Consider the following 27,072-nt stretch of genomic DNA (forward strand, 5'->3'; position numbering starts at 1 on the left):
GCAAAGTGCAGACCATTGTGTCCAAGAGACAGTTTAATGTCCTATTATGGATACCAGGGTCATGACAACCAATAGAGCATCCAGAGGCAATTTGTCCCCTTGATGCTGTCGGTAGATATAGAAATTGTTACCCTATTTCTTTTGGATCAGTGTCTTTAGGTTTTTGGGTTTTTTTTGTAATTCTTTGCATGTGTGTGTTGTTAATGTTTATGTCTTTTATATAATGATTTAAAATGGAATTTATCCATTTGTAGCTGACTGTTTTGAGGCTGTATTTCTGTTTTTGGACAGCTAAAATCAGGAGAGTCTCTTTCATCCTGGATATAATGCTTGAATATAACACCCGCTCCAATCAGGGTTTTAGTCACCATTGCTGATGTAGCACCAAATTATTTATTGTCCTCAGGGCCCTGTCTTGCGGTCACTTGGTATACAAAGTTAGCTTAGCGTCTTTCAGTTTCCAGTCTGTTGAAATATTAATTAAAAAAAAATTCGCCCAAAGAAAGTATTAATAAAGCATGTTTTAATCAGAACTGTCCTATGTATCATCGACTGAATTAAAGGAGGCTCATTCAGACACCTGAGAAATACCCAGTAGTCTCACACTGATGTCCCCCACTCAGTTCGGTATGTTTTTATCCTTACTTACTTCCTTACTCCAGTACCTTGACGTAGGTCTTGTATTAATTAAAAAAAATTAAAAGAGAAACTCTCTGACCACTCACATCGCTGCCTTAATGATGGTTGTGTGAATTGAGAACAGTTTTTGCCTGGGGAGAACTGTTTTAGATGCTATCTGTGTTTTATTTCAATTATAGCTGAGATCACAGAGACTGCCAGCATGATAACAGAGCCGCTGACAGCTAATCCCTCAGGACAGGAAACGAGCTGTACAGCAACTGATGTCATCTAAGGTTAAACGTCCATTGTGATGAGGCACTCTTCAAAGGCAGATGCATCCTGTGATTGCTTCTCTCCTTTCTATTATTAGGCTAAAGAGGAGATGAAAGTCTTGTTCTTGACATCCTGACATCCCTGTTGCTCAATTTATAAAACATGGCAAAGTTGGATAATGTACTCAGCCTTGGTTGATATCATAAGAATACCACCATCGTATGATTGAACATAAGCCTGGACCCAGGAAGAGAGATTCCCCCAATGCCACTCTACTTCTGAACACTCAAAATTGAGTCGTTAACCCTGACACAGGAACGGCATACATGATATGAGAAAGATATTTCTTTTAAGGAGGGGCATGGTGTCTTCAGGATATTATCACTCTTGCTGTGTTTAGTGGTAATGAATGGCAACTAATGAACACCACCTCTGAGGCTGACACCCCATGACACCCTATGCTCAGCCAGTTTGCTGGTGGCTGTCTGGGAGATGAGAGGAATGGGTGAGTGGAGGAAAGGGGAAGAAACAGATGGGGGAAAGGACACAGCAGGGGGCTGTCACAACTCATACCAGCTCAGCGCTTAGGTGGGAGCCTCTAGTCTAAGTATGGACAGATGAAAGGCAGAGGTGGGGGGGTGCGTAGTAACAGGTTAAGATGCTGAGCTGGGCCTATGTGGAGCTTGACCTTCTTTCACTACACCCCCATTTTCACTAGTTTACATGTTTCATCACCTGCTTCAGGCTTCTGCCTTTCTGTCTTTCAGCCACAGGGATCTGAAGCCAGAGAACCTGTTGCTAGATGAAAAGAACAACATCAGAATAGCAGACTTCGGCATGGCCTCTCTTCAGGTTGGAGACAGTCTGCTGGAAACCAGCTGTGGGTGAGTAATACAGAAAATATTGTGGTGCATGCTTTCTAATAATATCTGACTCCTCTGTCCTCTGCAGATGAAGTTTACATGATGTTAAAGGTAGAAATATTATCTCCATTCCTGTTGCTGGAATGCAATGATGAGCGAGCTACCAAGCCCTCTGCTTGCATTCACCGTGTGTTATCGTGCTGGATTGATCTCTTGAGGAGAGACAGTCGGTGTCTCTCACAGAGTGTGCTATCAGGCTGTGAGCAGGGCCAGGGCCATGGTCACACATTACTGCTCTCCGTCTGCTCATATCTGACGCTGGGTTTTATGATGTGGTAGTCACGACCACATCAGACCCATCAATCCCACAAAGACGGTAATGAATTCTCTTGCAGGAAAAGTCACTTTCAAAGTAGGAGAACTGCACTCAACTTAAATTCCCATATGGTAGGTGTGTTTTTATTTAGTGTGCAGGCTCAGATTGGTCAATAAAAAAAGCAACACTAGTACACTTTAAGATGGTGTGTGTGTTAATCCAAAGACAGCGTGTTTTCTGAACTGGTTCTTCTCACACTTTACTTGAGATCAGAAGTAGAAGTCTGTATCTGAGGACAGCTACATTACCTATGTCACCACCAGCACGTTCTTTGTGTATGAACTTTTTGTTTTATGTCCTATAACCACTGAAGGTTTACAATTTATGCTGAAACTAGACTTTTTACACATACAGAACATGAGATGTGTGTTGTCTAAACTAGGCTTTACAAGGTAACAAGCACATCTCTTCTTTCAGATACAGACAAATGCATTTGCCGCACGAATATTAATGTGCTGCATGTAAACTGATGGAGGCTCCTGATGATCTCTTGATATTTGTGTGCTGATATTGTGCACAGGCCTTGAATATAGAGAGGCCCTGTGACATCTGACCAGATTATCAACTGCAACTGAAATTACACAGATTTGCATGCTGACAAAGCTTAATTCATGCCTGACCTCCGAGACCCTTTGTCCTGTGCTTGTTTGGCTGTCTGTCTCTCTGATACAGACAGCCATACACACACACACACACACACACACACACACACACACACACACACACACACACGCATATCCCTGAAACTGTTGCATAATTTTTTTCCAGCAACTGCAGTAGAACAGTGTCTAAGCTCTCATGACTCATAGGGATCAAGTGAGCAGCGTGCATATCTATCTAAAGTGTTTCCTTTTCCTTGAAATGTCATCGTCTGTGACAGTCCTTAGTCAGCTGCTCTCAGTATTATAGACCAACAATATCTGGAATCAATTTCATTCAGTCTCCACTTTAAGCCAATGTATTGTCCAACCAATATGTGTTTCCTAAGTATAAGCAGAACCACAAACCTGTTTTACTGTAATGCATTTACGCAGACCATACACACAGACACAGACACAGACACAGACACAGACACACACACACACACACACACACACACACACACACACACACACACACACACACATACATCCTTGTACTTATATCTGTGTGAGGACTATCATTGACGTAATACATTCCTAGCCCCTCACCCTAAACCTAACCATCTCATGACTGCCTGACCCAACCTTGACCCGAAACCTAACCTGAACCGAATTCTAAACTCGACCCTAAAACCAAGTCTTGACCTTCAAATGGCCCTTTGAAGATGTGAGGACCAGCTAAAATGTCGTCATGCCCTCACTTTCCAAAAATGTCCTCACTCTGTTGGTTAAATGCATATTCTAGTCCTTTATATGTAGCACGTACAAGAACACACACACACACACACACACACACGACTCAGCAAAGTCGTTTTCATCACAGCATCCAGCTGTCTGTATGCCAGCACCTAATACATGCCAACATTCCATATGCCCTACATGTGGTTATTGATTGCTCATGCTCTTCACACTGTCCCAACTCTAAGTGTAGATATGACAGTTTTTAATTAAACACATTTATCTGGCCCCCCCGTCACCACTCAGCAGTCTGGCACAAATGTATTCCATTTGCCACGATTAATGGAGCTGAGTATAGATGAGTCTAGCCCCAGGTAGTGTGGGTGTGGGTGTGGGTGTGTGTTTGGGGGGAAGGGGAATGTACAGAGGGTATACATAATAAATACATGCAGACATATACATTAGAGGAGCAGAGGCTCAGACAAGTACGTAAAAATATGGATCCAGGAATGCATACAGTCTCTCTCCGGCCCAGCTGTGAGTTCATCATTGCTAGCTGTTTACATGTGTTGAACTGATTGATGGAAGGAATTTGTTGAGTAGGCTGAGAGGAGACTCACAAATTTGGGTGGAAACTCTGATATTCTCACTCTAAAAGAACAGCAGGTCTCCATCTCTTCTCAATACTGATAGCCATGCTGCTTCTTTTTTTGTCTCCCCTTATTTTTTTCCAACCATACTAACATTGCTAAAGCTCATGATACTCTATGAGTGAGGGCGGCACTGTGGACTGTACAGAGCCCCGGTAGAGGTGTGAAAGCTTGTGTGTGGTGCAGAAAAGACTAGGACACGTAGAAGAACTTGATTTTCATCTTCGTGTCTTTTTTGTCATTGTCATTTTAGCATATTGTGCTGTTTGAGTTCAAATGTGAAGTCTTTCAAATGGTTTCTGTCTGTCGATACGTTTACATGATGTTATAAAAAGTCTGAATTCTAGTCTTCACCCAACTGTGTCTGGACTTTTCAAACCAATGACAACATATCGGGTGGCCTAAATAATACCGTTGGGATTAGAATTACTGCCAGGTGTAAACACGGCATATTCAGTTAATGAATGTGTTTAGGGCCACAGGTGCCAAGAGTGGCCAAAGGATCAGTGTGACTTTCTGACTTAAATTCAGGAAAACATTGAATAACCACGACTGCTGAATTACCCATCACATAGTGCTCGTGTCACGTCATGTCCCAGTGTTGCTGTTATTGTTATGGGATGTCAATCTCCTTCCATGCATCCCGCAACACCATAATGAGGAACCAGGTACGTTGTAAAAATGGCTCCTAAAAGAAAATGTAGATCTGGTGCTGACGGAAACCAGAATACACAAAAAGTATGAGATTGTGCTTATTGATTTAATGTGGTAGTTGGTTTCAACATCAGTGGTTGTGCTCCGACTGTTTTGGGATCACAAACAAAATATTGTTTAGGGCCACCAAGACCCCTGGGCGGGCCCTGGTCCTAAATGCACACTGCAGTGTTTAAATGGAGCACAGATAGTAAGAGAGGCCGTTCAAATACAGCAAAAACATGTATGTCTGGATAGATGAGGAGACGATCTTTAAGCCGTCCCAGCTTAAGGGGCTGTTGATTATTCTTTAATAGTCTTTGAGTTTAAGTCCACAGTTCAACTGGGACACAGACATAAACTCTAATTGTATCACGCATGGCAGAAAAGGTGAACAGAGGAAATTTTGGCTGCCACCAGCTGTAAGAGACATACGGCCTCTTACTGCTCTGGAGGCAGACATGCTGCAGTGAATAAATTGATTCTTCCTGGTTTATGTACACTGGGACCTGGTTCATGTCCCACTGTTCAGCTAATTTTGCCCACAATTGTAAGATCTTGCAAGTCCTGTCAGAGTCACTGTCTTGATCAAATTGTAGGACAAGACAGATATTCTACAAACCCACACAGAAGTGTAATGTTTTTCACTCTGGTTCGAGGGAAGTCCATTATCTATCACCTCTACAACTTTATAAAGTACTAGTATAAATTGCCATTCAGGCGAAAAAGGCACTTTATCAGTCAAGTCCATTCACCTTTGTAGTATTCAAGGCTCTTTCGTGAGTTGTGCGGGTTTTTATTTTGACATACATGTCAGGAAGAATGGGCTTTCAGATATGCCAAAAAACTGAATCTGGACAACCAAGATCCTTCACTTATACCCTTAATGAAGTTAGGACATTAAAGCAGGTAAAACCATTCGTCAGGATTTACTATGGAATGGCTTGACAGGTAACGTTTTAGTGGAAGAAAAATGCGATAGAAATGTGAGTTGGGATCTTCTAAAACAGGTGATATGACTGACTGATTCCATTTTGTATTCTAACAGACAAATAAGCTTTCGGCTTGTATTCGCATCTTCATCTTCGCCCCGTGTTTCCCACTGAAAGCCTCTGCAAATAATGAGTTTATATTCATGCTGTTGTGGTTCGTGGCACTCATGAGGCATAACTGGTGCAAATCTCCGGCTTGTTTTTTATTACTGTTCCCCGCTCATCTGCATAATGCACTATGACACTTGCAATCAGGAAGGCTGCATTTGCATAGGCTCGCGTTTGAACTCCGCCGTCGACATGGTGGCAGTGTTTGTTATCAACCAGTATTTTGACAGCCTGAGGGAGCCGGGCCGTCAGGGCTGGTATTCATGAGTACACATGATACCAGCTGCGTTAATGGATGCCATGTTTACAGACCTCAGATAGACTCTCATTAGAGCCAAATATCCTGCTATTAAATAAGACTGAAGGAGGTGGGAGACATGTCACCAGGCTGGGGAGCTTTGGGACACGATTGCCTTGTTTGTTTTTTTTGTATCACATGAGAGAGACAAAGGAATATTCAAATTCAAAAGTTGTAAATAATGTATCCAATTAGATGTCTCAAATTTGTACATTTTTGTTTCAAGATGTTGAATATGCCCCTTCATGCTATTGGCCCATGGAACAACATGGTAGCTCCATAAATCTTAACTCAATATTGATGTGTCAATCAAGCCATTGGGTTTACTGTCAGCCCATCCAGGTGCTGTAAAGATTAGTGGGTCTGTTCACTGTCTGCTGTGAGAGGATGCCCTTGAGCGAGCAAGCAGGAGGACATCCACCCCCCCTCAGGATGTCTGAACTCCTGGAGCACATCTTGATCTATGTTCCCTAAAGACCTATATTGTCTGCTCATTTCCATGCAGTGGTGTATGCCCCTCAAGTGGATGCTGTGTCATGTTTTGTAAAGACCCTCAACAGCTGCAAGTAGCAGCTTTCTGTTTCTCTGCACCTTCATTCACTTTTTTTTCTTGTCCAAACAGGTCTCCACATTACGCCTGTCCAGAGGTCATTCGGGTGAGTCTGGAAGCTTTTCACTTATATATGATATAATATCATGTACAGGGTGTCATTGCACAATGACACAGGATCATATTAGATGTGACCAAAGTTTAGGGGAACAAAAAAGCTTCCGACTGCTCTGAACACTCACTTTCCAATTACGTTCTCTGCTTTTGTGTCAAGCTGACATCAGTTCCTTCTTCATGCGGTCATCCAACCATAAGAAAGTAGACTTTTATAGATTGTGAATCATGCAGGCTGCACTAGCTCAGTCCCAGATTAGAAATATAAAACTGGAAATAAGCATTCTAGGTCCTTTTTTCAATATCACCCTGCTTTCTACAGCTATATCTTGTGTGCTCTTTCTCTTGGCTCTTTTTTCATAGGCCTCTGCCTTATTTTAGTTAACTATAACACTGTCGGCACCTGCTAACAAACTCACTCTTTTCCTCAGGGAGAGAAGTATGATGGGAGGAAAGCAGACGTCTGGAGCTGTGGAGTCATTCTTTTTGCCCTGTTGGTGGTGAGTGTCAACCTGTTCTTTGGTAACTTTAGTGACTGCACTGACATAGAGTTTAAAAATACAATTACCGGTACACCATTTAGCCATCAAATGCCCTCTATTCAAAGCCAACAGTATGTCTTAGCTTTCAGGACAACACGAGTGGGGTTGTGACAGAGACTCGTGACTTTGTTGACCTCAGCAGAATGAGATGAGGATGAGAGTGAAGCCGCTATGGAGCCTCAAAAACAATCTCAGGGTTCAGTGAGTTAAATGCCGACGTTTAGAAGGAAAGATGTTAGCATCTCACTCAAGCTGATTGTTGAACAATAGAAGCATCTTTTTATTTATTGCTCTTCTATATCCATAGTCAGGTCTTTTCTTCAGCTACATTATGTCTGTGGTTCCCCAGCCGTGCAGCCCTGGAGCTTTGTTTCATCAACAGCTGTACTGTAGTTCCTACACACTCCTGCGCCATGAATAATTCATGCAGCCAAACTGAGAGAAGAGAGCCCAAAATAAATACCAACACTGACAAGGCGGCTTTGGCCACAGGCCTTATGTGTTTGTCTTTGTTTTTCTCCTTCACTCTGTCTTTTTTGTGTAGTGTGTGTGTGTGTGTGTTTGTGTGGACTTGCATTAAGGACAGTCTACCGTCTTCTCTTGTGTTGCATGAACCTAATGTTGTTTACCAAATTGTTGCCATCATGACAGAAACAAAAGTTTTTCCCTATCCCTGTTTGACGGCATGTCTTTCTGCTGTTTCGTCCTGCTGTCTGCCTGCGAGATAACCATTTGTCTGATTATGGGCGACGCTCGCGCTCGCCTGCCATTAGGCTGCACTCAGATCATCTGTTACACAAGCATGCCCTCTACTTCTCTTCATTCCTCAGCCTTTCTTTCTGTCTTTCTCACTATTTTCCTCTTCCCCTCCATCTTGTCTCCTGGCGCATGTTGTCGTTTATCAAGCAGCCACATGTGTGACGTGTCAGCTCAGTCTGATGAATGACTGATACCAGAATGCTAAATAGGAAAGCTACGTAATTATTAGAAAAGCCTTGTTTGTTACTTACCGCTATTATTTAGTTTGCGTCACTGCTGAGGGCAGAACTCTGTTATTGGAGTGAAACACATTGAGAAAGCAAACCTTTACTTTGTGTCGTACAGGATGAAGACATAAAACTTGTTTTTGTTTCTTCTAGCAAGTCTAGTAAGTCTTTCATGGTTTTTTATTGAGCCCTCAAACTCATCCATGAATGTTTTTCCTTGGAATCCCACTTAAAAAACAAGTGAAAGCATCTTTTCTTTTTAGTTTCTCTCATTCTTGCATCTTTTCCACCCTCTGCTTTTCTCCTGTGTCTCTTCAGGGCGCCCTGCCGTTTGATGATGACAACTTGAGGAATCTTCTGGAGAAAGTGAAGTTGGGAGTGTTTCACATGCCCCACTTTATTCCTCCAGACTGTCAGAACCTTCTGCGTGGCATGATTGAGGTGGATGCCTCCAAAAGACTAACGGTCAGTTCCTTTCAGAGCAAAGTGGATCAAAACACACCATTATGATTATTGGAGATTCTTTTTGTGCGTCTGCTCAGGGTAAGCTGCAGCCGTAGCGCTAAGGGTCAAAGCATACCAGCCAAAAATTGCAGTTTTTCGAGTGACCACTTGAGGCAGGCCCCAGCAGCAAGTCAATTCTTAGTTGCATCAACCCCTCACAGGTCAAAGAGAGTGGCGCTTAAATCTGGAAGTGAGTTTACGGTTCCCTGACTGGTTTTTCAAATCACTGAAAATATGTTAACCTTTGGTTTCATGTTAAAAAGAAATGTCAGGTATTACTGCACTCCTTCAATTTTTAAAGCTTTTATTTATCTTTAAAAAAGGTGGTTGCCAACAAGAGCTTAAAGATAACATAATATGAGGAGCTGCTCCCAGTGCAAACCAGTACCATTGAACAGCACCACAGAATACAGCCTCTAAATAATCACCTCCTCTCTCAGAGCCAGATTATAATCTGAAAATTATAATCCTCTCGAAGGGGAATTTGTTGCAGGGCCATTAGATTCCACTCAATACAAGACCTGTCAGTGGTTTTAATGCTTTGGCCGATCAGTGACTGACCTCTAATTTTGAAGCACACTCATATAACTCTCGAACATCGTTTGGGTGTAATTAAAGTCACAATGACACACTGCCTTCACACACCCATGCTAGCACATGTACAGTATATTCATACATGCATGAAGATGCACAGGACCTCTCCTACTTGGAATGCACAATGCGTACATTCTCAGTACGTCAGTAACACCTGAGTAGTATTTGTCTTGAATACTTCATATTTGTAGACTCACTGATAACATTGTAGAAGCAGGTAAACAACCCTTAATAAAAATGGAGACAAAACAGCCCAGACACATCTTGTTTGGTTTAAAGACATTATTTTGTAGATTGGAAACAAATGTTGTCTTTTAAGGCAACATAGCAGAGATAACCATTCAAGCTAAGGTGGGTAATGGCATATCCGCCAAGTCAACCATTGTTTGTTCCGTCTTTCCTTCTGAAAGTGTTCAGCTCATCCACAATTCTGTTTGAGTTCTTCTTCAAGTACAGAATGTGATTTCAGCAGGGGAGTCCTGCTGTTTGGTATCACAGCACTGGTCCCTTTTTATACACAGGTGGCTAGAGGAGAGGACCAGAACAAAGAGATGTGAAGAGCTGAGAGTCAGGACAAGAGAGAGATGGTCAAAGGGAATGAAGATGATTGAAGAGGCGATGTACTTGATAGGAAGAACAAAAATATGAATGTCTGCTAGAAAAAAAAACAAAAAAACTGATGAAACAGATAAAACTTTCATACGTATACATTCAAACATACCTACTACCATCGTGTCTCTCCTGTCTTGTGTCAGAGCTTCATGCTGCTGCACTTCTAAAGTGCTCGCTCTGCTACTACAAGTGTTGTGCAAGTTCAAGTATCAAACAGCCTCAGGATATGTGCTGTCCCTGAGGCGAGATGTCCTACGCTTACAACTCGGAAGTCTCCTTCCTGAGGGGAGGGGTCCTGGAGAGGGAGCGAGCAGAGACAGAGGGGTCAAGTCAAAGAGGTCACACAGAGAGATTGCCTTGCTTTTGTTGTGGTTCTCACCGCACACTGAGACGCTGTGCGCATACGCATTGTGCATCCATCTTTTTGAATTTATGAAACCTATACACCTGTGTAACACTTCAGGAGACTGTTTCCCCTAGGACACCAAAAATATTACAACAAAATTTTGAAAAATTAAGGTGCAACATCTTTGCTATTCTGTGTGTGTGTGTGTGTGTGTGTGTGTGTGTGTGTGTGTGTGTGTATCTGTCTCTCTCTCTTTCTCTCTCTCTCTCTCCACCCATCTGACAAGGACAGGTCACTTTAAGAACCCCTAGTTATGTCAGCCAGGCTCTAGTTTTGTCCTCGACAAAGGGTTACATGCAGGCTTAGCTGCTGGCAAAGAATATGCTACCTGTCTCCCCTCTTGTGCATGAAACAGCTCTGGGGATGTGTTGTAACCTCACAGAATGTCAAGTAGCCTGTTAAACAAAGAGGTTCCCGCCCAGTCCTGGTAAGAATGACATCAGAAGGGACAGTGTAACAGACTTATGCAACAGTTGGGATTTGAAAGCATTAGTTAACGGTAGTTTGTTGAATCAAATCAACACGGTAATCAGACCAGAACATGTGTTGCTATTTTCTGTTAATTAGATTTTGTTCAGAGATTCATAAATTACACACACAAAAGGCAAGACTCTCTCAGAGCTGGAGTGGGAGGGCATGTACCTGGGCTTAAGGGGCTTAGCCCAATAAAAGCCCTTCTCCTCATTTCCTGTCGGTGTTGTCAGGGCCCCGGAGGCGATTGGGCCAGCCTTCTCATTTTATCCTCACAATTCAAATGAACACAGATACCCTCCAAAGACATGTATCTCCTGATCTGGGGCTAATGAAGAGGATTGGCTAGCTTATTATATTAAAGAGCAGTTCATCACAGAAGGTTCACACTGCATGGGGACAACTCAGCTCTAGCAGCAAGCTAGCTAGAAGGAAACTAAAGCAAGGGTTGGTGTTTCTTGTAGACTAAAATCATGCAATACCTCACCAAAATTGTTGATTTTGTCTTTTTAGCTACCCACAAATGGGTAAATACATTTTTTTTGTTGACCACTGCATTATTTCGTGTGACTCTAGAATCCAGATAAAGCTAGCAACCTATCATATATTTAGCATGATGCTATTGGCGCCCATAGCCTAAGCTAGAAACAAGCTAGTTTGTTTGTTTTTAGCTCAAATAGTGTTTGCAGATTACTGAACATGCAACTGGATAAAGAAGATGTGGATTATACCAGATGAGAGTAATAAATGGACATTTTTGGACAGTTTTACTTTTGTTAGTAGTTGGTGGCCTTGGAGTAACCTTAGCTTCAAGCTAAAAATATGTGGCTGACTCTTTCTGTGCTCTGGAGTCACAAAGAAGTGATGCACCGTCGAAAAAATACCTTCAATGGACTTCATTCATACAATAGACCCTCTTACAGAAGATCATTCCGTAGCTGCTCCGTCAGCCAAAGTTCTCCACTTCTCTGCCCATCCTGACATCTCCCCATCCGGATAAATTACCACATGAATGAGGGATTTGTGTGAATAACCATCAGACTTTTTTTTTTTTTTTTTAGCCATTTTTAATTTAAATCTAGCAGTAAGGAAGACAGAAAACACAAGCGCTGTTACACAGTGCACAAGGAGGTTAGACACAGTACAGCTGTAGGATGTAGTAGTATAAAGATCATTCGGCAGTATCTGTTTCAAGATAAGAAAAAAGCTACAAAAATTAAAACACATAAAAGTGAAAAAAAAAACTCAATTAGAAGTCCCGTTTTGCATATAAAAACCCTTGTAACCATATCGTCAGCCAATGCACCTAGATGTTTATGAGTACATATGGCCAAGAAGCGCATTTTTTCTTCTTCTAAGCTGTTTTTAATTGTTTTGGGTCTGCAATGATAAAGCTGGGGGAGGGGGGGGGTTTAATAATATAACAAGTTGTATTGATCTGTTATTTGAGAGTTCTATTAATGGTCCTAAAACCCAGAAGTGAGAGCATTGAACATCCAGTTACGACATCTCTGTGGGAGTTTTGACTGTGAAAAAAAAGAAAAAAAGAAATATATATCTTTTTCAAAACAAAATATGTGAATCTCAAACTTTTGTTTGCATGGAGTTGACTTTCCGCAATGTCAAATATCTCATTGGCTTTTAGTTGAGGGAACCCATGGCGATGCAAACCTCTGGGGTTGCTTTCAAAAGAAAGAGGTCCTTCTCCAATATTGCAGTGCATATGTTAACAGCTCATAGACCCTAATTTGTCCAAGTTTCTCTCTGTTTGAAATGATTTATTGCATAATAGAGGCTATTGCCAAAAAAAATAAACATACAAAACTTTGCATACATGCATGCACACGCAGTATATGTACATACTGAATGCAGCTTTTTATGATATCAGATCATCAATTCCATTGGTCATTTTAACATCCAATCAAATTCTGATATGTGAACACATCATGTTCATGTCATAATTTTGTCTTCTCCTTATGCACAACACAATGCTCATTTTCTTTCTTAACCTTTCTCAATCACAATTACTAAGTTCAGCTAAAACGCACAACACAGTGGGATTTAAGATATGATAATCAACAACATGAATAAAATAAATATATATCACAGCAACTAATAATTTTTATATATCAATTATATAATACATTTGCTATTTTCCACCCTTTTCCTTCTGTACTCTACTCAAAAGTGACATTGATCCTTTCGATGAAGCATGAATTGTTAGTATGAAAAGATGCATAGTGGTCAGTATTTGGTTGTATAAATGTGCATCCAGCTTTCTATTCATGTGGCTGGATGCACGCTCACACTGGCACCTTCCCCACGCCAGCAGCGCAGCAGCAATTCCCTCTTCCTGTGAAGTGAAAGCAGCTGGAATTGGTAGTTTCACATTTAGAGACTGATTGATGCAACGCTGCATTTCAAACCATATCACTTTCAACCTGAGTGTGATATCGGTTTCTTGCCTCCAGCCTTTCAATAAAAGTAGGAGAGAGTGGGTCACCAACTGGCCCGTATCTGACAGGCAGGGCGTCTCTGTCAATACCATGACCTCTGCGGAAGCAGACGGGAGTCACCTATAGTCAGAAAGTGACGGCTGCACTAATATCACATCACATGCTGGATCCTCTGGGATGGAGGAATCATTCAGACGTTGATAGAGACACATACCCCACAACGACGCCTTTGAGTAATTGACAATAATTAGAGCTGCTATGCGTAGCTTCTGTGGCTCCCCAACAGCAGCAGGAACAAATTAAAAAGTCCCAACAGTGACATTGATCCTGTTTTCCTCAGTGTACAGTTAAACCCGAGGAAGTCATTTGAACAGACATCTTGTTTTGTTGCCCTTTCTGTCTATTTCTGCTTTGCTTTTTTGGCAAAACATCATGTTGATAGTGTTGAAGAAGGCATATTAAAAGTGTGATGGCAGGAGTTTGTGTGTGTGTGTGTGTGTGTGTGTGTGTGTGTGTGTGTGTGTGTGAGTGTGTGTGTGTGTGTGTGTGTGTGTGTGTGTGTTAGTTGGAGGGATGGGAAGAGAATGAGAATGGCTGATTCCCTTTTGACCAGAGGGCTTGGCACGGTCAGCAGTGTGTATTAAAGAGATAATATTGGCTTTATAGCTCAGTGGTATCGCCTCGCTGTCTCTCTCTCTCTCTCTCTCTCTCTCTCTCTCTCTCTCTCTCTCTCTCTCCCTCTCTTTCTCCCCTTCTCTCTCTGTGTTCTTGCAGAACCCCTCTCTTAAGCGTTTTATTTTCATTGGCAATATAGAATCCCTATTTCGACTTTAATTTTCTTTATTGCCCTGTTGTATTTCCACACATCTTATGGAAGTATTTGATGTTATTTTGCTGTCATCAATGACTTTGTGCTGACCTTCTATCTTTTCTATTCCCTCCTTCCTTCTACAGTTAGAACAGATCCAGAAGCACACATGGTACATGTAAGTAGTCCTCTGTCTTTCTTGTCTTTTATACCCTTCTTAAGTCTTTTCTGCTGGGGTTGTATTCCTGAGGGGAGGCACCACATGATAAATGACGGAGTTGCGGGCCTGTGCACAAGAATACGTTTGAGCAGGGCACGACTCCACTCTCGGGGATGTGGGGGTAAATTTGTAGAGCATGAAAGAGGATGTGCAGCATATGGTCAGAGAAGGTAGAGAACAAGCTGTTGTTGTTAACTCACTGCAACCACCTTTAACTCCCATAACGCAATGTTTACCACCTTTAACATTTTAGATGATTTGTAGCTCAATTCATCGTAAACTGCATCACCGTGTAGTGTAGTCATTTTTCTTCTTCAATTGGAAATTACGGATAGACTTTTTTGCAGTGGATGAGCAAAGATGAATTATGGGAGAAGGTAGGCAGCCCTGGAGGGGCCTGAGTTATGGTTTCTGTCGGTGATCATGCAAACAGACAGCGAGGCCGATAAAAGAAACAAGAGGAGACAAGAGCAGAGTGGGAGAGAAGACTAATGGAGCTTTGTCAGTGGCAAGCTGGCTGGCCAAGTGGCTGACTTAACGAATGAAGGTATCAATGAATGAATGCGACGGGTGCTTTGTCTGACAAATCGAAGATTTCAGCTGTGATCGCACCTTTTGTTACAATTGTAACTTAAGTCAGTACCCCTCTCAGGGAGGTGGAGCTGTTCGTCTGGAAGGACAAAGGCTGATTAATGATGACGATAGAACAGAATTACTTCCATATTTTAGTGCGAATAGTTAAAAGGGGAAGCAGGAGCATGCAGGCTGCTGAGCAGTCACTGTAGGTCCACATCACAAGGTCACAATACAGCGCAAATCATAATGTAAGATTGGCATCGCTGCCTGTGGCGGACAGTTCAATTGGCTCACCTCTGGAACAATGGGGCGTAGAGAAAGAAACAAAGGAGGATGCGCCATTGACCTTTTGGCACAAACTAAATATTGTCAGCGCAGATTAACTCTTCATTTTAAATCCCAAAGATTATATAGTGTACTCTCAAGACACAGAAAGATAGAAAGAAAAGAGAGCATGACATATAGAGGAAGTAAGAAATCATTTATTCACACTGAAGCTCAGATGAGGCAACATACACACAAAGTGGAATTTTTGAAACCAGGGTCCTTATAAGGCCAACATCTTGTCTCAGGTGACTGTATATAACAAGTGTGTAAGTGTCTTAACATGTCTGTATTTGTGTGGTCACTTTACACTTTCTCAGAGGGGGTAAGAATGAGCCCGAGCCAGAGCAGCCTGTACCCAGGAAGGTGACCATCCGCAGCCTGCCCTCAGCAGACGACATTGACCCAGACGTTCTGGACAGCATGCATTCCTTGGGATGCTTCAGAGACAAAAACAAACTACTGAAAGACCTGCTGTCAGATGAGTGAGTGAATACAGTGACAGCAGTGAGGGCTGCGAAACACAGAAGACAAATGTAGAAGTACAACAGTGTGATGGAAGGTGAAATAGGAGCAAAAGCCTACAGATGGAGAGAAGGGGAGACAATGGAAGGATGTGTGTGTGAGGTGACGGCCCTGGTGTCTTCTGTTATATCAGAACCTGTAGATCACCACACACCAAATAAATTCTAGTTTGCACCATAAACAAGCGCCTTGTTTTATTGTGCTTGTACTGTTAGTAGTTTGACTTCAAATAGGAGTTCATGCCAAGGATGCTCCCCTTCAGTTTTTAGTTATTACGAGGCTAAAGTTTTTGTTCTTTTTAGTTTCTTTCTCTCTCCTTTCGCTCTATTTTACATTTTATTCCAACCACATTTAATACTAAACTCTCATCCCTCTCCCCTTTCTCCTCTGTGTGCCTTCTCTCTCCTGGGGGCAACCAGTAATAGTGCTGGACTGGAGGAAAATCTGCTGTCTCTATTTCCCTTCGCCTGCTTCAATTTAGCTGAAGTTGCAGCTCCTTGTCTCTTTGCCTCCTACTGCTCTCCAATCTGTCTTTATTATAGAAGGCCTATCCCTGGGCCTTCTTTGCATCGTGAAAATTTGCCTGGAGGCTCAAATGTATTACTGACAAAGAAAAGAGCCTACTCATAATGTTTTGATACTTTTATAAATTTGCGAGCAGACCGTGTGCATGGTCAGTCTTAAAAGTGTTGGCAGAATATAAAATGAGGGCTTAATGATCTGTAAAATTCATTTTTTTCAGAGCTATTTTGGAGATGTTCAAAACTGAGCCCCAAATATTAAAAGGCATTAATCATCGTGAGAGATTTCCCAGGTTTTGGAGTGCTTGCAAGCATGTGCTGCTGCACATATGTTCATTCATTTTTGTGTACACTTTATTAATATGATGTTGCAAATAATGGTTGTAAAGGGGCTTGACTTAGTTCCTAAATTATTTCGTTTTTGTACAGAAGTCTCAGCAGCCATTTTATTGTCCCCTTTCTTTAGTGACAACCAAGAAAAGATGATCTACTTCCTATTACTGGACCGTAAGGAGAGGTACCCCAGTCAGGAGGACCAGAACCTTCCCCCTCGCAATGAGATTGGTGAGGCTCTGACACAAAAGACAAGAGCTGCACAGTTTATTCAAACAACTTTTCACTTTGTCCTTGCCTACAAAGCTGCTGTGGCACACAAGACATAAGACCGCTTAGACCAGAACAAATACAGCAAGAATGTAACTCTTGAATGCTCTTGGTGTATAAATGAGGGGTTCTCAACCTTTTGCATTTCACAGCCTACCTTTTATATATGTATATATGTATATATAATGTAATACCTACTGCATGGATGCACAAATGTCAAAATGACTGAAATTACAGAAAAATCACATTTGACTGTAATGTTTGAAAATAGATGTTTCAGAACAAATCATTTATTATTATAATATTTTCTTTTACAGATGAGGATTTTTTTCAACAAAATCATGCCCAGTCAGATGTACTATTCTAATTTCCCTCACAATAAACTCCATATTTTGCCGCCAACTATAGGGCCCAGCAGTCATTCCATCCATCCATCCATCCATCCATCCATCCATCCATTTTCTATCGCTTATCCTGTTAAGGGGGGGCTGCAGCCTATCCCAGCAGCTTTGGGGTGAGAGGCGGGGTTCACCCTGGACAGGTCACCAGTCCATCACAGGACCAACACATAGAGACAGACAACCATTCACACTCACAGTCACACCTACGGTCAATTTAGAGTATCAATCAGCCTCGTCCCCTCTTGATGTCTTTGGACTGTGGGAGGAAGCTGGAGTACCAGAGAGAACCCACACAGGAACAGGGAGAACATGCAGACTCACACAGAAAGATCCCGTGCTCGAGCTGGGGCTCCAACCCGGAACCTTCTTGCTGTGAGGAGGCAGCGCTAACCACTGCACCACCATGCCGCCCTGCCCCCCAGTGGTCATTGTATTTGATTATTGCTGTCGTCGTCTACCGCTTTATCCAGTTGGTCCGGGTCATGGGTCAGCAGCCTCAGCAGGGAAGCCCAGACTGTCCTCTCCCCAGCCACGTCCACCTGCTCTTCCAGGGGAATCCCAAGGCGTTCTCAGGCCAGGCGATAGATATAATCCCTCCAGCGTGTCCTGGGTTGACCCCAAGGCCTCCTCCTGGTCGGACATGCCTGGAAAACCTCCCGAGGGAGGCGTCCAGGAGGCATCCTCACCAGATGCCACCTCAAATGACTCCTCTCGATATGGAGGAGCAGTGGCTCTACTCTGAGTCCCTCCCGAATGACTGAGCTTCTCACCCTGTCTCTAAGGGAGAGCCCAGCTACCCCGCGGAGGAAACTCGCCCGCTTGTATTTGTGATCTTGTTCTTTCTGTCATTACCCAAAGCTCATGACCATAGGTGAAGGTTGGAACGTAGATTGACAGATAATTTGATAGCTTTGCCTTGATTGTTGTAACATGGAAAAACATGTTTTGCTACTTTGCTACCGCTAACTCTACCTCTTAACACACGTTCAGCAACACTCCTTGAGCCAGTTACTGTAGTAAAGTTATCCATGACTTCACCTACTCATTGTGGTCCCTTATTGTTTTCTGCCTCTTTTGTCTTCCACAACCAGCAGGGCAGACTGAGGGCTGACATTGACAGTTTCATTTGTTGATATTTATCTGATATACACTTCATCAGAAGCGGCTGAGAGCAAAGGCAGCAAAGCTGTTTATTTTCTGCTGTCCTGCATCTTCAGATTTTTTCTTTTTCCAAGGCAAACCAAAACTAGTGCCACCTGCTGGTTTCGAATCTCACGCATGCCCACAATATTGGCCATCAGCGGTCATGTTAAAGCGCTACTTTTTGGTCAAGAAGCATGTTAAATGAGGCGTCACGGATGCAACATGACAGATTTCTCTCGTTGTCTGACCTCAACTTGGTGTCTTAAAGCTTTAAACTCCAAGGAAGAAGGATCAGCTCCAGTAGCAGTGGATTGGCTCTCTAGGCACCTTCTTGAATTGTAGCAGCAGATGCAGGTGTCAGTCAGGAAACTCCGATATTAATCTTCCATTCAGCACAGATTTCCACCAGAAATCCGAGCCAAGTCAGACATGCTCTGCTGAAAACAGCTCTGCTATTGTGTGCAAATGTGAGTTGTTAGATTCTGACATCATGATGAATGAACTCCTTCTTCGATGTACGTGATATTGTCAGTAGAGGGGCCAGAGTCTAAGGTCTGGGAGGAAAACATTACTTATTCACTGTTAGTTAAAAAGTCAAGATGATGACTGCTTAACAATACTTCAACATTCACAAATATTTGCATTTGTAAAAGATCTGTTCGGCTGTTTTGCACAGATCCTCCCAGGAAGCGAGTGGACTCTCCCATGCTGAATCGTCACGGCAAGAGGAGACCAGAGAGGAAGTCCATGGAGGTCCTGAGTGTCACAGACGGAGGGTCACCTGTACCAGCCAGGAGGGCTATCGACATGACACAGCATGGACAAAGGTACACACTCAGGGTGATTCTTTTAAGCAATTACAGATCAATATGAATGAAAAATGGAGCTAGTGTGTGTTTGTGTTGATTCAGTGTGGAGGGTGTCGCAGCCCAGTGGTCTTTTAGCAGGTCAAGTGTCACGGAGACTGACCGTCTGCTCCGTTTGTCTCCTGTCTCACTGTAGTAAGTCAGTGTACAGTAAAAGCTTGGATATTCCTGACGCCCATACAAAATGCAGCAAAGAAGAAAGGTATTCGCTTGCCTCTCTCTCCTCCTTGTGCTCCGTGTCACACCTCCATGCACCACGGCTGGAGAAAGATGCAGAAGTGCTCCCTACAAGAACTTACGCCAATAAATCAGCTATAAAAGGAAGAAACTTAGTCGAACAGTTTTGGCATCCTAAAGTTAATTAACTTAATTTTCAAACACACTGGCACATTTGCAATTCACAGCTTTAATATCCACCTCCCCCCTCCCTTTTCCGGTGTGAGCTCAATTATCTCTTCTTGAATGCATTGATAATCAGTTTCTCCCATACTGTGTTCCACTTTCTCCGGATGCAGAACATTTCTTCTATTTTCCAAATCTTCAAGTCAAAGCCAGAACCACAGAACCACAGCCCCACGAGGCAAAGCAGACTGATTTAAAATCTATTTCCTCATCTTATTTCAACAACCAGTATATCATCACACCACACATTTGCGCTCAGAGGCAGCACCTTTTTGACAGCGGGGGAGATTGAATCTGAGGGGGTGATAACCTGATCTGCGTAATGATAGGCAGATTGCTCGAGTGCTGGGAAAAGCTTTCAGACCTATAGAATGTGAATGCACAGGCTGCCAGGAGTGTAATATATAGATAGATGTAAACTCAAACGCATTAATAATTTCTCACCCTAGCACTCTGGCAACAACATTTCAAATATCAAGAATGTATTTCTTGCCTCCTCTTTTTTTTTTTAACCTCCTGTAGCCACTTCATAGGGTTCGAAATCCATTTTAGGAGCCTCTCCTTAATTCAAACTATCCTCTGGTGCCTGTGAATTTCAGTTTAAAATTCCTGTGTTTCATCGCCTCTGCACCGCTTGCTCATTCCTTCAGGCGATCCAGGTCTTATTCCGTCTTTATTTAAAGGTTGTGTTAGATTGGGAGTTGCTGTCTTCTGCCCTTCACTCTGACTCATCTGTGTCAGTGGACCCTTAAATCCTAAAATAGGGATAACATAACCTCCTGAACAGCATCATCACCTAACTGAGATGATAGAGGGCAATCAAATGAGTGCTTTGATGCCCTAGGTTTACTCATACGTATGTTAAAGTACATCTAGCTGGCAGCATGTAGCATCTGATGTTACATATATCAGCAGCAGCAGTATCAAAAAGCACCCCTGCATCTTTCCTCCAGCCTGATTTAAATTGTTTGTTTTTATGCCTCCATCCAAGTCTCCTCCAGCAGCTCCTCCCTGCCCCTTTATATCTCCTCTCTCCCTCGCTCGCTCTCCCTTGTGGTCCCTGTGTGCAGCTGACCCCCAATTCCCAACGCCCCCACCTCTGTTGGTATGGAACTGCTATGCTAATGTAGAAAGGCTGCTAGTTTTTCTCTGTCTGGCTTCCTATCAGCTGCGGTGAGTTGGGGGAGGGTGGTACCTACCACTACCCTACTCCAAATCAAATCTGTCTCTCTCTCTCTATCTCTCTCTCTCTATCTCTCTCTCTCTCTCTCTCTCCCCCCCTCCCCTCCAACCCACTGCAGCTCTCCAGGTGATCAGTGGGGAATCTTTGTCTTTTGTCCTTGTGTGTGGTTGTTTGATAGTATCGCGTTTGGGGTTGCATATTTGTAGAGTAATAAAGATTTCACTGACTTCCTTTAGCCACACCCCCCCCCCCCCCCAACACCAATCTTTAATTGACAGCACAGATGAGCGGTAGAACTTGAGATCAGAGGGCCTCAGAGAGAGGCCTGACTGTGAAAGCTTTGTTTTGACAGTGAATGGTGTGAGGGAGAAGGAGCTGTATCTAAGCCTGGACCTCAGCGCTCATCTAGCATTGTGCCTGACGCGTGCTAACAGTTCCGTTCGAGCATGTGATGGATGATTTGACTGATCCCGTGTGAAGAGTAATGGAATAGATTTGGCATAAATTCACAATTCACATGGAGACATTCTCACGTAAATAGCAGTTTCATTCTTTATATGCCCCAAAGTGTCTTCCGAAGACATTTAAAGCTAAATTCAAACCACAAGAAATCCCACTGATTTAATTTAGAATCTTGGAGGACATGCTAGGAGAAATGAAGGGAGGTTAATGATATGTAAATGAAATATGGAAGCGTGCTGCAGCGTGAAGAAGAGAATATCAATTGATTTTTCTTTTTTTTTTTGCTTAACAGATCTGCTCTAGTTTTTTGAAGAGGTTTGAATGTGTTGGGCTACTATGGGCAGTCCTAACAAGCCAGGCTTTCATGTTAATTATTGACTCTTGTGTATTTAAGAGACTCAAATGAGCACAAATAAATCACCTTTAACACTGATCTCCACGGCAGAAACTGCAGGGGTCTCACTACATTTTGAAATTTGAAGAGCTGAGCAGTGAATATTAATTGGCTGAATCCTCGGGGGGTTCTCAGGGCTCAGGAAAGGAAATTAATTTAAACAGTGTGTTGATTTATATGAATATCTACTTCACGTAGAGGAACTGCAATGGCAGGCCAAAGTCAATTCACATGCTAGCAGATCAGTGCCGTGGTGTTTGGCAGAGTTGTTTGTTGTTCACTTGATTCTGCTTCAGTTTCATTTGATTTTCAACTTTTTTCATTTGAGTCCATGGCTTGATCTCAGTTCACCTCTTGTACTTGTTCCATCGCCTGCAGGCTAACATAAGAGCCCTCGGGGTCCTGGATAGTCTCTGACACAGACACTTGTCACACACATGAAAACATAGGAATACTTCCAAAAATGGACTCGTGGGATAGCAGAAATGAACAATAAAAAGAGTATAAACCACCCATGCTTGCACCACTGCGCGCGCGCACACACACACACACACACACAAACACACACACTTTGACTGCTACTAAGCAGTATCGACAGTTGTGTTTGTTCAGCTTCTGAAATCTGCCAGTGAATTTTCTGCTTCCACACGTGAATGGACTTTAATTTGTGATGTTCACAGTGTCAAACATAGTCCAGGCATGCTGATATTTAGCAGATATGGAGTTATCCTTGTTCACCATGTAAGATTAACAGGTAAACATTTCCTGAATATTACTAAACAAATAGTACAGCTGATGAGAACTGTAAGATAAAACAAATTGGAATCATTCAAGCTTGTTGTGACATTTCTTCGTTCACTGTGTGTGCTTGTAACGCTGCGCAGAAAGCAGGCAGAAAAACAGGATCTGACCTCTAGAAACCCCAAACATTTGCACTAAGCTGACTGATATTATTTTAACTTTATTTGATGTACTGTAAGTTACCAAGGCCATATTGAAAAGTACCAGAAATGCAAGGTCACAATGATAAGAGGAGGCGCTCAATCGCATGAGCCATCCTCAAATTATGCATCCACACCGTGATCAGCGGCGAGAGTGAAATCCCCCCTTACTTTGTCAGGAAGGTTGAAATAAACAGAAAATTGCCAGGGTCAGATTCACCTGTGTAGGGATAAACTTTGAAGTCTCCAGCGGTTTCTGTTACAGCTCCTTTCAGTCTTTTGTAGAATTTTTGAAAAGGTTCAATATTTCTTGCTTTTCTTCTGCCCGGTTGTCCAACAGATCTCTTGAGATTTGATTTTAAAAACAAGCTTTTGGGAGACGTGAATGGCAGCTGCCATTTTGAGAAACGTCACCCTGTATTTACTACATCAAGGCTTGTGTATAAAGAATGCAGCCACTCAGTTTTTTTTACATGTTTAATTCAGTTTATTAAAATGTTTATACCACCTTTCTGCAATTGAATGAAATTGTAATCAGTCTGGGCATTTTATTCTAAATTAAGTGCTTTTATAGAAAATTTGGATTCAGTAAAGAAAATATCAGTGTCCATGTAAACCATCTATTGTCTCTCCAAAGCAAAGTCTCTCCCAGCCTTTTACTGCACAGTGTAACCATCTGTAATATTAGCATTATAGACCTGCTGGTCCAACACTAACAGATGCAGCGTACCAACAACAATATGCTCATAATAGTCAGTGGACACAGAGTCTTGGCCACGTTTGGATCAGGTGGCTTTGTGTGTATCAGCGCGGCTGTGAGCAACTGTGGCCCCATCCCAGTGGACTGAAGGGCTTTAATGTAAATGATAGCAACTGTCTGCTCTGCCTCTCTCTCTCTCTCAAAAAAAAACACAGTGTCGTCTCCACATCGCCTACTCGTGTGCATGAGTGTGTGTAATAAATACACTCACTGAAGGGCCAGTGAGAGAATTACAGAAATAGCTGTAAAAGTGGGTGTTTCTATATTTTCCTTCCTGTCATGGTAGCTTCTCCTCTGTTTGTGTTTCTGTGGCTCCCAGGAGAAGGATTCCTCCTCTTGTAACTTTTTTTTTCAATTGATTGTAAATTAAAAGCTTTGCTCTGAGGACTGACACATGATACTGATCCACACTTCTTGTTATGACTGCACTGGTATTGTCTTTATGGTTACAAGCAAGCAGTGTACGCAGTGTTTCCATTTATGGATGCCTCTGTGTGGTCCTATGGGACTGATCCAGCATCAGGAGGGCGCATCAGTCTCCATTACCCCACCCCCTCCCTCCAGTCCTACATTCCTCCGTCCCCCCTCATTCCTCTGTTACTCCTAAACACCCTTATTCTCTCCTGAGATCATCCTCTTCAAACAAGCAATTTGGAAAAATACTTGTTCTACTATTTCCACAGCTTTTAAAAAATTGACAAAGACCTGTGGACTTGTTCTCAAGGTCTCGTGCTCCCAAATACTTCTGGGAGGAGGGGGGCTTTATTGGATTGAATGACAAAAAGGAACAGTGTTGTGACAGTGAGCAGCTGGTGTTTCCAAGTGTTGACAGGCGCATTTTTTGGGCGCATGTGCTTGATAGAGACAGATTGTCCTGTGATTGTTCATTTCTGAGCGGGTCTCTGCTCATAGGGTTATTGACAGCATCTGCAGGGGGGGAAGAAAAACATGACAAATGGCACTCAACCAAATGTCCCACTTCATTTTCCTCCACATGATAGCTGATCCAGTGCACAAGCCGGAATAGGACCTTCGCTTTATTTGCAAGCGAGCGATAATGTGAATGCTAATGGTTAGAGGTTAGCCTGTAGATGAAGAATTTTCAGGTGAATTCCAGTGATGTGTGTTAGTAAGCCAGTGCTTTACCTGTGTGCTGTGGTGATTTCACCCTGTGTGTGATTGAAGCTTCATAGCAACTGTTGCTTAGTAGGACAACACCATTCGCTGTAGTGGAGTTTCTAACTGTGTGCAATAACCTCTGAGCTCTCACCTCAACCTGTGTTTACAGAAACTGTTCACTTGTTGATCCCTCACATTACTTCTTCACCTGTGTGTGTGTGTGTGTGTGTGTGTGTGTGTGTGTGTGTGTGTGTGTGTGTGTGTGTGTGTGCGTGCGTGCGTGCACGCGTGTGTGCATGCGTGTGTGCTTTTTACAGGTCGCGATCTATTAGCGGAGCCTCCTCTGGTCTCAACACCAGCCCCCTCAGCAGCCCACGGGTGAGTTATGACCTTCGATTCCTTCCAACATATACACTACGCACACACCTCTTGATCCAGACCTCGGGTATCTAGGTGTAGTGACTTCTTATAACACATTAAAAACTCTTGGAAAGTAATATCCATTTTGTTTTAATTGCTCTCCTGATCCATTTTATAATAAGACCAAAATGGAGTATATTTTTCCTCCTGCACAAGTTTTAATCCAGGTTTACTTTTTCTTTTTGAGTTGTCTGGCACCACTGTGATAAGCTCCTCATATCCTGTGTTATTATAGGATTTGCATTAGTCTCCATTGAGTCCATATAGTTTGGATCATTCGGTTTACTCCCAGTAAAACATCCTGATGCGCACCCACAGGGGACGTGACAGCAAAGTTTCCCCTGTCTCATAACATAAAGACTCTTCTCCCTCCCCCATCCTCTCTGCTTATTATCCCTTTCTCTGTTTTCGGTGGCCTGAGCTCTGTGGAAATCCAGCTCAAGGAATGCTTTGGAAAATCCGGACTTTTCTTGCTAAGATCGGGGGAGCTTGTAGTAAATTGATTCAGCTGACTAACCTGAGAAGGCTCAAGATTAGCTTGGATCCCTAAAAGGAACTCCTTGCACCACACCGGTTCTTCTAGGCTGATCTGAAAGGGAAATTGATTTCTCAGACCTAGCCAAAGCCTGGATTTTGCTCTCAGCAAGAGACTCTATGTGGGCTTATTTTCCCAAATTTATGTCTGGAAAAGTGGGAGGCATTCAGGAGAAATTGTTTATCAATGGAACATTGTGGCCCCAATTTCAGCATTACAAATCAAACAAATGATAACCCATCTAAGTTAAGGTTTACCCTACTGAGACCCAAATTGTCCTCACAGCTGGCCTTATTCATGTCTCACATGTTTGTCTGTGTCTTCTATCTGCTCCTTTTTATATTGAAGTGCATCTTTTTATGTCCTTTTGAAGAACATGTATTGCTTGTTGATCTTGTTCTTTTGTCAGTTCTGCATGTTTCTCTTTTGTCACAGAATGGTCTAACTGCATGTTTTTTTTTTGTCTTTCTTTTTTTGCACTTCTTGGTCTCTCCTCTGTATGTTCACGCCCCACCTGCCTCCGTTGCTTCCTTTACTCCTGACTCTCTGGTTATTTTTCTATGCTTTATTTATGTGTTTGTATGGCTGCACATGTCCCGGTGTGTATTTCTGTGTTTTCCTGCCTCCTCCGCCTGCTCTGGTGCTCGGCTCAATTGTACTGTGTGTCATCCAACTCCAGCCTGTCAGAAAGTTTGGTGTACCACCTCAGTCCCCAGATTTCTCGCAGTCCCCCAACACCAGTCCATGCCCATCCCCTGAGCCCCTTCCAAATCGCACAGGCCCACGTATCTCCACCCCTAACTCACTGTCTCCGAACAATGAGCCCCTGCCAGCATCACTTAACAAGACGCAGACCCTCCCTGCTAAGCCCAAAGTTGCCCCAAAGCCTCTCCAAGCTACACGATCCAACCCACTCCCGGAAACCTCTCCGGATGCAGCGGCCAAATCTGAACCCTCATCTCCCTGCCAGCTCCCATTACAGACCCCTTCTGTCTCCATGCCACCCACTCCTACCTCCCCATCCTCACCATCTTCCCCATTCCCAGTCTCCATTTCTCCAATCCCAAACAGCCCCCAAGTACGGCGCTCCCATTTTGCTGCCAACCCCCAACTCTCTGTGCCCTTCAGCCCAGTGGTGCCCCTGTCGCCCATCCGGCTGCACCACTTTCACCCTGTGGCACCTTCAATATACACTGACCAGCCACCCAAATCTATCCCCCTAATACAGGTTACCCCTCACCCTTCACCTCGAGGCAGCCCCCTCCCCACCCCAAAGGGCACTCCAGTGCACACTCCCAAGGACAGCCCGGCTGGTACTCCTACCCCAACGCCGCCCCCCAGCCCCTCCATTGGAGGCATGCCATGGAGGACGCGCCTCAACTCCATCAAGAACAGCTTCCTGGGCTCACCACGCTTCCACCGCAGGAAACTCCAAGGTAAG

The 27,072-nt window shown here is 43.1% G+C and overlaps 1 protein-coding gene and 1 long non-coding RNA gene across 11 annotated transcripts in view; one reads left to right on the forward strand and one right to left on the reverse strand.

The window, feature by feature from the left end:
* Positions 1 to 27,072, forward strand: part of brsk2a (BR serine/threonine kinase 2a) — a 172,062-nt gene that overhangs the window by 135,190 nt on the left and 9,800 nt on the right. For 4 of the 10 annotated variants that reach the window (XM_086208363.1, XM_086208362.1, XM_086208367.1 and 1 more), the window contains exons 5-15: positions 1,662 to 1,778; positions 6,816 to 6,849; positions 7,289 to 7,357; positions 8,704 to 8,850; positions 14,383 to 14,414; positions 15,677 to 15,841; positions 16,869 to 16,966; positions 19,226 to 19,376; positions 19,552 to 19,617; positions 24,994 to 25,054; positions 26,311 to 27,067. In XM_086208363.1, coding sequence (XP_086064489.1) covers positions 1,662 to 1,778; positions 6,816 to 6,849; positions 7,289 to 7,357; positions 8,704 to 8,850; positions 14,383 to 14,414; positions 15,677 to 15,841; positions 16,869 to 16,966; positions 19,226 to 19,376; positions 19,552 to 19,617; positions 24,994 to 25,054; positions 26,311 to 27,067 — 1,697 coding nt within the window. The remainder of the gene's footprint in view (positions 1 to 1,661; positions 1,779 to 6,815; positions 6,850 to 7,288; positions 7,358 to 8,703; positions 8,851 to 14,382; positions 14,415 to 15,676; positions 15,842 to 16,868; positions 16,967 to 19,225; positions 19,377 to 19,551; positions 19,618 to 24,993; positions 25,055 to 26,310; positions 27,068 to 27,072) is intronic. The other 6 variants (XM_086208369.1, XM_086208368.1, XM_086208366.1 and 3 more) reach the window with 3 other exon arrangements.
* On the reverse strand, positions 9,988 to 11,961 carry LOC147258494 (uncharacterized). The gene is made up of 3 exons (XR_015116781.1): positions 11,857 to 11,961; positions 10,205 to 10,390; positions 9,988 to 10,008 (listed from the first exon to the last, which is right to left on the reverse strand). It is a non-coding gene; the product is annotated as an uncharacterized LOC147258494 (long non-coding RNA).

Source organism: Aulostomus chinensis, chromosome 7, assembly GCF_037954235.1.
Source record: "Aulostomus chinensis isolate RoL2024-O1b breed Wild chromosome 7, RoL_Achi_v1.0, whole genome shotgun sequence".
Classification (NCBI taxonomy): Eukaryota; Metazoa; Chordata; class Actinopteri; order Syngnathiformes; family Aulostomidae; genus Aulostomus; species Aulostomus chinensis.